Source organism: Platichthys flesus, chromosome 4 (assembly GCF_949316205.1).
Source record: "Platichthys flesus chromosome 4, fPlaFle2.1, whole genome shotgun sequence".
Classification (NCBI taxonomy): Eukaryota; Metazoa; Chordata; class Actinopteri; order Pleuronectiformes; family Pleuronectidae; genus Platichthys; species Platichthys flesus.
The window spans coordinates 3,667,764-3,680,197 of record NC_084948.1 but is presented as its reverse complement, the minus strand read 5'-3'; the positions used below and the strand labels follow the sequence as shown (position 1 = coordinate 3,680,197).

The 12,434-nt window shown below is 42.1% G+C and overlaps 1 protein-coding gene across 1 annotated transcript; it reads left to right on the top strand.

Moving 5' to 3' along the window:
* Nucleotides 1-237: 237 nt before the first annotated feature.
* si:dkey-52l18.4 (uncharacterized protein LOC560708 homolog) lies at nt 238-12,420 on the top strand. The gene is made up of 5 exons (XM_062385681.1): nt 238-628; nt 10,170-10,511; nt 10,599-10,811; nt 10,907-10,935; nt 11,060-12,420. Exons 1-5 carry the CDS (start codon nt 577-579, stop codon nt 11,159-11,161), a joined length of 738 nt encoding a protein of 245 aa, XP_062241665.1. The 5' UTR covers nt 238-576; the 3' UTR covers nt 11,162-12,420.
* The last annotated feature ends 14 nt before the right edge of the window (nt 12,421-12,434 follow it).

The window sequence follows — 12,434 nt, the reverse complement described above, 5'->3', positions numbered from 1 at the left end:
TTATATATGGTCTATTTAAGTCTGTGCATGAAATCTACCCAGCACGAAATCTTACCATAGACTGTATATAAAAAGATCCTGACCACGGAGAGAGACATTTAAGAGACAGTGGCGATCCTAGAGACATTGTACAAAAAAATAATAAACAAAGAGCAATACAACCTTCTAATTATCAAAAAATAAATATAATGAGCCCTAACTTAGAGCTGAATAATGACACTTTCATTCTTGAAATGAAACTAAGATTATTAAATTATTTCAACCACATCCACACTGTGTGTGTGTATAAGGACAAGGAGGAGTTGAGTGATTATTGGCTGACTTCCTTCCTTCCCCTTCCATTTGGACAAGAGCTGCAGCAGGATAAAGGAAAGCCTGTCACATTATTGAGGATGGGAATTTAAAGTGAGAGAAAGAACTACTGAGATGAGCTGATTGACTACAGAGCTTTTTACAGAGCTTTCCAAACATGTCTCCCAGCCTCCCTGTCGGAACATTACATGCAAACTGAAACTGTGCCCAGGAAATGTACATCTGATTTGTGACAAGCCTCAACCAACTCTGGCACTGTCAGACATGCACGGCTATCTCCTCTGTGCCATCAGCTGTCTCTGCATTCTTCCTGCTGGTGAGTAACATGATTTAGTTCTCACAGATCTGGAGTCATATCTGTGAGACTCCACAGATATGACTCCATTTGTGTTATAGGGACACATTTGAAGTTCGCTCAGTCTCTTTAGCCTTGTCTCTCTAAAATCACTTAATATAATGTAATAAGTTTCTATTGAAGCTTATTATTCTTATTTCATAATGATCTTTCTGTGTCCCCTCCTTTGATTTTGAAATGTTTCTCCAACTCCTGGCTCTTAAGATTTTAGGTCATATGATTAGTTCAGTGCATTGGTACAGTAAGAAACAAACATACAAACAAGCACAAGCCACAAAAAAGTTTGATTCACCTCTTTGAAGAAATTGTCACATCAATCGAATGACTCAAACATACAGAAACAGTTGACTTGTGTCCATACTGTCATGGTGTATACTGTCATGTTGTTGGGTAGTAGTTTTCCGATATACTGCATAATCTTATTGGTTCAGCTTTTTGTTTTCTTTGTCCTTATCTACATTTCTATGTCTGTGTAAGTACTCTGAGAATCCGATGAAACTGGAGTCAAATTCCTTGTATTAGTAAATCATGTTTCAGAGCTACTTCAGAATTATTCTGTGGCGTCCTCAAACAGTTCTACTGTCACTGTGTACAGGCATATTACAATGGGCATGGCGATGAACTGTTTGTTAGATATGCGTTCAACATATGGACAGAAATACAGACAGACAGACGTTTGTGTAATTATTAGAAAGATACACGTTGTTGTGCAATAGTAGGAGTAGAATTGACGTTGGCTTATTATTAATAATCATGAAATATGATTATTAAATTAACAATTATTTATTAAAAATAATCAAAAATGATAAAGCTATTAATTAAGAACAGTAACACATTTAATTAGAAATGATACGGTTATCCATTAATAATAGTTAAAATAATTAATGAAAACAATAAAATTATCAATTAAGAATAATACAAATCTGTAATCATTGCTTATTGTCGCGGGGCACCACCCTGGTTACAGGGACCAACAATTCAATCTTTAAATATCAGTCTCATAATGATAAATGTCAAATCAATAATCTCAATATTTAATATTAATAATTATTTAATTAACAGTGAAGGCTTCTAAGTTCGAGCACAGGCAATCATAATCCAGCTGCAATCACATACATATGCACAAATAATCACAGACTGCAGATACTTTAATTACAAAAGCATTTATTAAAAAGGGGAAATAAAGTTAGTGTTATTTAATGTTTCATCATTTTAACAAACTCCGATATTTCAAAGATAAACACAGCAGCAGCACTTATCACAAGTCAGAAAGTACATGTAAAACCGGCGGTCTACCTATGTATGTCTGTCATGGTATGCGTGTGTGTCTGTGTCAAAGTGTCTCTCTGTGTGTGTGTCTATGTGGGTGCATGTGAAATACAGTTAGTGTTATTTAATGATTCATCATTTTAACAAACTCCCATATTTCAAAGATAACAACAGCAGCCGCTTATCACAATTTAGAAAACACATGTATTCATCTATGTGTATCTGTGTGTGTGTATCTGTCTGTGTCTATCAATGTGTCTCTGTGTCTTTGTGTGTGAGAGAGAGAGAGAGAGAGAGAGAGAGAGAGAGAGAGAGAGAGAGAGAGAGAGAGAAAAAGAAGGGGGGCGTGGCGATGACGAAGTCACGTCACATCTAAGATGGCGGCCGATCATGATTCGTGGAACCAAGGCCTAAAAACTCTCAAAATGGCGAATTGACTACAAAACAAGATGGCAGAGCCGTTATGAATTTAGAGCCAGAATGGGAGGAGAGTGAGAGAGGAGGCGTGGCAATAATAGACTCAAAATGGTGGTTTAACTTGCGTTCTTCAAAATGGAGTCTATGTTAATGACACCATGTGGCCGGAGCTCACACTGGTGGTCACATGAATTACACAAAGGGATTTTCAGACAAAGAGAATTCTTTGTCTCTGCTTTGGCGTTCGGCCGCATGGCTTCCAGATGTGTCCAGCCTCTCTGAATATAGATTTAACTATGATACATGAACTGTATTCTAAATACAGATCGGATGTGTGTATAGGTCGGTTTAGAAGGAGAGAGAGAGAGAGAGAATACAAGGAGAGAGCAAAGCTCTCTAAAAGCACCGTCAGAGACAAGTTACATTTACTTTACCACTCAGCACCCAAGTGGCGTTGTGTGCTGAGGTTTGACCGGTAAAGTATCTTCAACGTTGTTCAAACGGTCACAATGAGCTGGAGACGCTGCTCACGGCGCTTAAAAACTATGGCACAAGGCCGTAACCGGAAACCGGAAGTGGCGAATCGCCGCTAAAACACTAGAGACTCTGCGGTCTCATACAAAACAAATACATTCAAGTATTAAAACAATACGCTACGTATTAGATTAACATCTGCCCAGACAATAAAGCCTCTTACTGTGACCTTCACGGTGTTGCATGCGCGTGTCGCGCGGATATTTCGGAAGTCCAGTGAATAATCGTGGCCGCTCAAGCTCTGTTGCGCTGGTTCCTCTGTCGCAGCGGCGTCGGCCGGGCCGAATAGGAGTAGATTCGTCTTGCTCCTCAACGGGATGAACATCGTCCTTCTTCAGGGATGTGGAGGTCGTGCTCCTCAGCGGAATGAATCTCGCGCTTCTGCAGGGGACGGCTGTGGAAGCCGTTTGTAGATTGTTGGGAAAAGAAAGTAAAGTCCGTGGGGAAAGTGAAACAGTCTGAGATTGTTCCGCGTGCAATTTCCTGTTTGGTCTTTTCAAGTTAAAACAGCAAAGTCCTTTTGAAAATAAAAACGTCGACTGAGATAAAAGACAATGAAAGAAATGAAAGAAAATAACTCTGGTTGCCCCCTTTAGCAACTAAATCATCTGGAAAGACCCGGAGGGGTCTGTTGACGTCTTCAGAGCAGGGTAAAAAATGGCTGATAAACTAGAAGTTAAGGTTACCCCCTTTTGCAACTAAAACAGCTGGGAGGCCCCGAAGGGGCCTCATGATGTCTTCAGAGCAGGGTAAAAATGGTTGATAAACTAAAAGTTAAGGTTACCCCCTTTAGCAACTAAAACAGCTGGGAGGCCCCGAAGGGGCCCCGTGGTGTCTTCAGAGCAGGGTAAAAATGGCTGATAAACTAAAAGTTAAGGTTACCCCCTTTAGCAACTAAAACAGCTGGGAGGCCCCGAAGGGGCCCCGTGGTGTCTTCAGAGCAGGGTAAAAATGGCAGCGAGCATTGATGTCTCAGTGGTTTTATTCTACCTGAGAGGTTCTGCCTCCTTGAGGTGCTGGTCATGGGATGATGCTGGCTTTTAGCCAATTGAGTGTCAGAGGTCAAAGGAGAGTGGGAGGGGCCAGGAGCAGAGCAGGGGTTTCTGGGGAGACCCCAGGGATTAAGTTAACACCAGAAGATACAATCTCCATGCTGGATCTTAGAGGGAGACTTTAGCTGGCTTAATCTTGGCTCAAAGGCCCCGCTTTTACGACCCATTGTGTGTGGATCCTACAACATGGTTAGTTCTGTAGGGACTCTTGCCCAACAGTCCCCCTTTTGGTCTGGAGAGTGGGCTGTGACCCCGGTCTCCAGGGCAAACTATGGTCGAGAGTCCAGTGATAATCCATGAGAGGTAATCCTTGAGTGGAGTTGAAGCATTGAAAGTTAGTTCATTATGAGGCAGAGAGGCATAAATGTCTTCGAGGCATGAGTTTAACAGAGAGAGGTAATTGTCTGGGCAGACAGGCTAACTAACATATATTCTAAAACACGGCACACATTTTCAATTTCACATAATGCTTATCAGCAGTTATTGTTAAAATACCAAATGAATTTCGGTGAAGAGTGAAATGAAAGAAAAGTGGAAACACAAACAGAAGAAAATGTTTGAGTAGGTGCTGGTGTTTTGAGGTAAACATGTGTTATCCTGTCAAACCAAAACATTTAGAACGGAAAGTCACGTTCTGTTGTTCGCTAATCTGTGAATTTATGATAAATCCTATTTCTAGGTTTTCAGATCTACAGATATTGGAATTTCACTGCCAAGACTGAATTGCCAAGTGTACCCGTGAGGGCTGCACAACCGTAGTGGTAACGACTTCAAAATCCTCAACGAGGTCTAAGGAGGTTCACTACCTGAACTATGTTATACAATTTACTGACAGAGGGTCTAAAGCATGCAGCTACTGATGGAGTGAGTGGTTTGAGCGGTTTTTGTTTTAAAATTGGGATTTCTTCCCCCCCTTTTCAGATGTGGAGGTGAGAGGGGGTTTCTGGCAGCGCCTTGGTCCTTCCCCGTCATTGAAGTCATCTTTGGGAGTGGAGAAGGAGGGCGTCTGCTCCTTGTTTCGCCAACGGGGTTCAGTGTCTGGTCTCTCAGTGGAGCCTGGAGGAACACGTGGCACAATGTCTTCTCATTGCTTCATCCACACATCTCCGCATTTACTCCTCTGTCCCAGGATGCATCCCATGTGTTGGATTTCGGTCACCACATCTATACTCCTGGTACTGATAGGGTTTCCGTCTGTTCCAGCCCCTGCTTCTCTGTTGAGAGGGATTCAGGTGCTGAGGTCGAAACTGTTTGTGGGGCTGGTTGAAATCCTCACCCCATTGGTTTTGTGGGGCGCCCTGCTGGAAGGGTCGCTGTTCCTGGTTCTCTTTGCTGGGGTTCATCTTGGCGTGGGGAAAGTTGTCATCTTCCAGCGCCGGGTCCACATTTAGTTGGATTTGAACTGCCAGAACCACGGTGTCGTCTTCGTTGAACCCTCGGTTGTCTGGGTCGAAGCGATAAATGTCTTTTTTTTTTTAAGGGGCTCTAGCTGCCGGGTGCAGATTTCCTCTCTTTGAGGGGGTGCTGAGTCATCAGGGTCTTCTGACTCGTGTGTGCCACAGTGTTCATCTTTGTGGCCACCATCTCTTGCACCGGGAGTGGAGGACCATCCAGGACGCGACCGTGAGTCATGGTGCGCCCCTGCCTGAGTGGCAGACTGGGAATCTCCTTCAGCCCTCCAGGACGGATTCCTTCCGTCGTTGTGGTGTGGATCAGCATGGCTCCATGCAGGACGTGTTCCTTCTGGCTGGAGTGGATGCTGTGTGTCCGCTGGAAAGGCATTTGGAGTGCCTCATAGCGGTCCCAGGTCACTGCACGTCTAGGGGTTGAGTCCAGCCCCCCCCCCCTTTTGTGTCGAGGGGGTTGGAGCGGTCGACTGCTGGGTGTGTCTGGCTCTCCAGAGCAAAGCTTCCTCTGCATGAGGGTTGCGTAGCTGTGCTCGCAGCTTTTCTCCCAGTGTCTCTGTTCCGCTGGAAATGACGTCAGCTCCTGGCCCTGTCATCAGGGATATCAGCTCGAGGGGGGGGCAGCTCTGTTTGACTGTGCCCCCCTTTCTGCTGACCTTTGACCTTCGCGTGCAGAGTTTCGTGCTCCTGCACCGCCTGGTCCTGTTCTGTGCGGGTCTCGATGATATGCCGCAGGTGGGAGTTTTTCTCCTGCTCCGCTCGACATGCTGCTTGCATGGCCTGGAGCTCCTTCGCATGTTCTTGGGCCTGCAGCTCGGCTCTCTGCTGGTAGAGGAGTGTCAGTTGACCCAGAGCATGGGGTATTTTTGGATGCGGGCCAGTGGGGTTGATCAGGTGAATGGACAGTTCTTTAATCTTATGATCGCAGGTACTTAAATCATACTCACTCAACTCACTCACCGCATCATTAGAAAAATTTATCAGACTGCTACAGTCTCTTATAGGACGTCTGGTCCTGAGGGAGCAGTTGCCACATGGTGTTACATGCTACTCATCTTCTGAGTGCGAAAAGGCACCTGGTGGACTGCTCACGCCTGCTTAGAAAAAGTGGGTAAAACACTTAATTAAAACTACACAACAAGATGCAGAGGTGCGCTTCACCCTGTGTCTATGTAGTGTCACTGAAGGATAGCTCGATGGCTCAATCCTTAAGACCTAGTTGGTTAACCAACAAGTCTCAACAAAACTAGTCTCTCAAATCTAGTTTGTTTCCTTAAAATTAAAAAACATGCAGAAAATCTCCTATAAAAATTACAAACTACTGAAACGCAGTTAGCAACCAACCATAATTACACAAAAGTCTGTTTTAGCAAAGGGAATTAAGAATAAAGAAAATTCAAAGAGAAATTACTTCTAAACCTATTTCTCTCTTCAAAAATTAATCATAATTATTGTGCATTGAAATGACACAACCACTGATATGCTATAAGCAACCAATCACGTATACACAAGGCACTAGTATACCTGCTTGGGACAGGTGCAACGGGATTAAAAAAAAACTTTCTAAGAGAAATTAATTTCCAAAATTATCTTTCTTTTTCTTAAAATTATTTATGATTATTGTGCATCGAGAACACAAACACCGCTTGCAATCTGCAGCCAACCATGGATACACCAGGCACTGGTATACCGGTTTGCTAAAGGTTCAAATGTATTAAAAATAAAACTTTGCAAAGAAGAAATTTCGAAAATTTCTTTCTTCTTTAACAACGAATCATGATCAATTCAAAATGAGAGGGGAAAAAAATGAATTTTTCAAAAAAAAAAAAAAAAAAAATGTTTTTATTTCTGGGGAAAATGAATCTGGATTATTGTACACAGTATTATGATACAGCTGGAGTTAGATTGCCTCACACGGGGCACCATTTATGTTGTGCAATAGTAGGAGTAGAATTGACGTTGGCTTATTATTAATAATCATGAAATATGATTATTAAATTAACAATTATTTATTAAAAATAATCAAAAATGATAAAGCTATTAATTAAGAACAGTAACACATTTAATTAGAAATGATACGGTTATCCATTAATAATAGTTAAAATAATTAATGAAAACAATAAAATTATCAATTAAGAATAATACAAATCTGTAATCATTGCTTATTGTCGCGGGGCACCACCCTGGTTACAGGGACCAACAATTCAATCTTTAAATATCAGTCTCATAATGATAAATGTCAAATCAATAATCTCAATATTTAATATTAATAATTATTTAATTAACAGTGAAGGCTTCTAAGTTCGAGCACAGGCAATCATAATCCAGCTGCAATCACATACATATGCACAAATAATCACAGACTGCAGATACTTTAATTACAAAAGCATTTATTAAAAAGGGGAAATAAAGTTAGTGTTATTTAATGTTTCATCATTTTAACAAACTCCGATATTTCAAAGATAAACACAGCAGCAGCACTTATCACAAGTCAGAAAGTACATGTAAAACCGGCGGTCTACCTATGTATGTCTGTCATGGTATGCGTGTGTGTCTGTGTCAAAGTGTCTCTCTGTGTGTGTGTCTATGTGGGTGCATGTGAAATACAGTTAGTGTTATTTAATGATTCATCATTTTAACAAACTCCCATATTTCAAAGATAACAACAGCAGCCGCTTATCACAATTTAGAAAACACATGTATTCATCTATGTGTATCTGTGTGTGTGTATCTGTCTGTGTCTATCAATGTGTCTCTGTGTCTTTGTGTGTGAGAGAGAGAGAGAGAGAGAGAGAGAGAGAGAGAGAGAAAAAGAAGGGGGGCGTGGCGATGACGAAGTCACGTCACATCTAAGATGGCGGCCGATCATGATTCGTGGAACCAAGGCCTAAAAACTCTCAAAATGGCGAATTGACTACAAAACAAGATGGCAGAGCCGTTATGAATTTAGAGCCAGAATGGGAGGAGAGTGAGAGAGGAGGCGTGGCAATAATAGACTCAAAATGGTGGTTTAACTTGCGTTCTTCAAAATGGAGTCTATGTTAATGACACCATGTGGCCGGAGCTCACACTGGTGGTCACATGAATTACACAAAGGGATTTTCAGACAAAGAGAATTCTTTGTCTCTGCTTTGGCGTTCGGCCGCATGGCTTCCAGATGTGTCCAGCCTCTCTGAATATAGATTTAACTATGATACATGAACTGTATTCTAAATACAGATCGGATGTGTGTATAGGTCGGTTTAGAAGGAGAGAGAGAGAGAGAGAATACAAGGAGAGAGCAAAGCTCTCTAAAAGCACCGTCAGAGACAAGTTACATTTACTTTACCACTCAGCACCCAAGTGGCGTTGTGTGCTGAGGTTTGACCGGTAAAGTATCTTCAACGTTGTTCAAACGGTCACAATGAGCTGGAGACGCTGCTCACGGCGCTTAAAAACTATGGCACAAGGCCGTAACCGGAAACCGGAAGTGGCGAATCGCCGCTAAAACACTAGAGACTCTGCGGTCTCATACAAAACAAATACATTCAAGTATTAAAACAATACGCTACGTATTAGATTAACATCTGCCCAGACAATAAAGCCTCTTACTGTGACCTTCACGGTGTTGCATGCGCGTGTCGCGCGGATATTTCGGAAGTCCAGTGAATAATCGTGGCCGCTCAAGCTCTGTTGCGCTGGTTCCTCTGTCGCAGCGGCGTCGGCCGGGCCGAATAGGAGTAGATTCGTCTTGCTCCTCAACGGGATGAACATCGTCCTTCTTCAGGGATGTGGAGGTCGTGCTCCTCAGCGGAATGAATCTCGCGCTTCTGCAGGGGACGGCTGTGGAAGCCGTTTGTAGATTGTTGGGAAAAGAAAGTAAAGTCCGTGGGGAAAGTGAAACAGTCTGAGATTGTTCCGCGTGCAATTTCCTGTTTGGTCTTTTCAAGTTAAAACAGCAAAGTCCTTTTGAAAATAAAAACGTCGACTGAGATAAAAGACAATGAAAGAAATGAAAGAAAATAACTCTGGTTGCCCCCTTTAGCAACTAAATCATCTGGAAAGACCCGGAGGGGTCTGTTGACGTCTTCAGAGCAGGGTAAAAAATGGCTGATAAACTAGAAGTTAAGGTTACCCCCTTTTGCAACTAAAACAGCTGGGAGGCCCCGAAGGGGCCTCATGATGTCTTCAGAGCAGGGTAAAAATGGTTGATAAACTAAAAGTTAAGGTTACCCCCTTTAGCAACTAAAACAGCTGGGAGGCCCCGAAGGGGCCCCGTGGTGTCTTCAGAGCAGGGTAAAAATGGCTGATAAACTAAAAGTTAAGGTTACCCCCTTTAGCAACTAAAACAGCTGGGAGGCCCCGAAGGGGCCCCGTGGTGTCTTCAGAGCAGGGTAAAAATGGCAGCGAGCATTGATGTCTCAGTGGTTTTATTCTACCTGAGAGGTTCTGCCTCCTTGAGGTGCTGGTCATGGGATGATGCTGGCTTTTAGCCAATTGAGTGTCAGAGGTCAAAGGAGAGTGGGAGGGGCCAGGAGCAGAGCAGGGGTTTCTGGGGAGACCCCAGGGATTAAGTTAACACCAGAAGATACAATCTCCATGCTGGATCTTAGAGGGAGACTTTAGCTGGCTTAATCTTGGCTCAAAGGCCCCGCTTTTACGACCCATTGTGTGTGGATCCTACAACATGGTTAGTTCTGTAGGGACTCTTGCCCAACAACGTATTCATATACACATATATATATATATATTATGACTCTTTTGGTTTGTTCGATATATGACGCAATTTTTGAACCAGTCTACTATCAGTCACAATGAGCTTCAAGTTTGCTTCCTCTTCTTAAGCTCTCCGTGCTGAAGAATGCAGCCAAGTTATTCTGGCAAGACGTGGAAAACTCTACCCACCAGAAGGGGGCAGTTTGTCTCTGTCCTGCGTGGTCCAGCACTGTGGAGACACCTGGACAGGGAGCTGGATATGGAGAAATTCTACACATGGAAAGTTCAGCAGCATCAAAAACTCAGATAGACGTCAATTGACCAATGTTACACTCTCTACAAATCGAACCCGCTTAGATTTGAATTTCCTGACAGTCAGCCAATCAGATGAAGGTTCCTACGGATGCAAGGTGATGTGGGGTCAAGGTGACACTGATCTGGGAAATCTGATGTATGTGAACATCACAGCAGGTATGTAGAATCATATATGTTGGGTTAAATGTGTATAATTTTGAATCTAATTCCATTCGTGCTCATTTCATTTCTTTCACCGTGCAGCTGCCCCCTCTCACAGGAACTTGTTGCACAGGATTTTGGTCTGTGCCAGTGCTTCTCTTTGTCTTCCCATCATTCTCGGATTAGCTCGCTGCCTGGGTTCAGGGGTCAAGCCTCAGCCGCTTCCTAGGACATGGTCCACACATGTAGCCGTGTACAGAGACAGACCACACCCGCCTCCACCACTGCAGAAACATGGCTCTCACTCACTCAGTGGTATCTCTATTCTCACTTTCATAGCATGTTACAGTAAAATAAAAAAGTACTGAATATGGTTTCTTCACTAGTGTCTATGTTTTTCTATTTTACAGCTCCCCACAGGTCCCAGCAGAAAACTGAGGTGAACTAATACTCTATGTTAAGACAATATTAGCAAGATGCACAACATTGTTTGTTTTCATTGGTGAGGCTTGAATATGTCTTTCAATTATTGCATATGTTTTTTTCCATGGAATACTTTTCAGGTGGTGTATGCAGACATTTCCGAGGATCTACTGAGGCAACAGAGAGCCGTCAGAGAGCGCCCCCTGGAGCAAACTGTGTACTCAAGTGTCAAATTCTCCTGACTGCAGACAAAGTTTTATTTGGGGGATAAATTAAATGACTCGATCCTTGATATTGTCAGGAAACGTTTGATGTGGACCTTCAGAGACTTTAAGCTTCTGATTTATGCATGTCCTGATACCTTTTGACTAGTCATCATTTTAAAGCTTTAAAGCAAAACTACTTAACTTTTACTAAAGAACAGCACCATCTGTAGTCAAATGTGGTGACTAATTACATCGGCCGGAGAGATTAAGTGGTTTTCACTTGGAGGAACAAACAAAGCCTATCAGTCATTTGACCGGAGCTCTAACTGCATCGTCTCACTCACTGAACTGAAACAACTGAATGTTGGATATTACCCATGATCTGAGCTGCCGCTGTAAGTAATTCACCAACTTCTTCATATTTTTAAAGTTTCCTTGCTGAATATTGGAGATAAACTCTGTTTTTTAATAATGTCCAAGTCTACAGTTTGGTAGAACATGCTGGACCTAATTCTGAATTAACTTCGACAATCAGTTAGACAGACACACACAAACCAAAGTTACAGAGGAAGTACAGGTGTGCTGGGTGAGTCGTCAGTCAACCATCAAACTCATTTTTAAGCTTCCATTTCCTTATATTTTCAACCTGTGTTTTGTATAATATCGTTAAAGTAGAGGATTGCCGGAACCAGGTTATGTTTTAATAGCAGGATTACACAAATACTACTGAACCGATTTTGGTGAACTTTGGTGGAAGGGTGATATATGGGCCCAGGATAAAAAAAACAACAAACAGATTAGATTAAATGGGTTGATACAGGACTCACAGGCATTTGTGAAATTGTTTTTTCGTTAATTTAATGCTGATAACTTAATGAAAATGTATGAAACTTGTTTGTTCGTTAATTTATTTATTAGCGGAATCAAACAAAACAGATTTGCAATAGACTTGTTGCAGAGATGGGAAGGACAAGAAACCATTGTTTAACATGCATTCATGCATTTCTTAAACTGTGTTATTAAAAATAAATCCTTCAGACTACTTACTTTATACTTTTATTGCAGGAGGTATTCGCTCTATTGGGTACCATTCTAGTTTTGTAATATATTGAAAAGATTCTCCTGCCTACACTGTGATGGGGATGTAGTGACGATGTAGTTTATCATGAAGATCAAAGGAATGCCAGAAGGTGTTGCAGGGAGAAAGAACTTCAATTTTGGTTGTACATATTCACAAATTTATTTTAAATTTGTTATTAAATGTGACCACAACAACATTAAATGCAGGTCCAGTATGTGTTCATGTTTA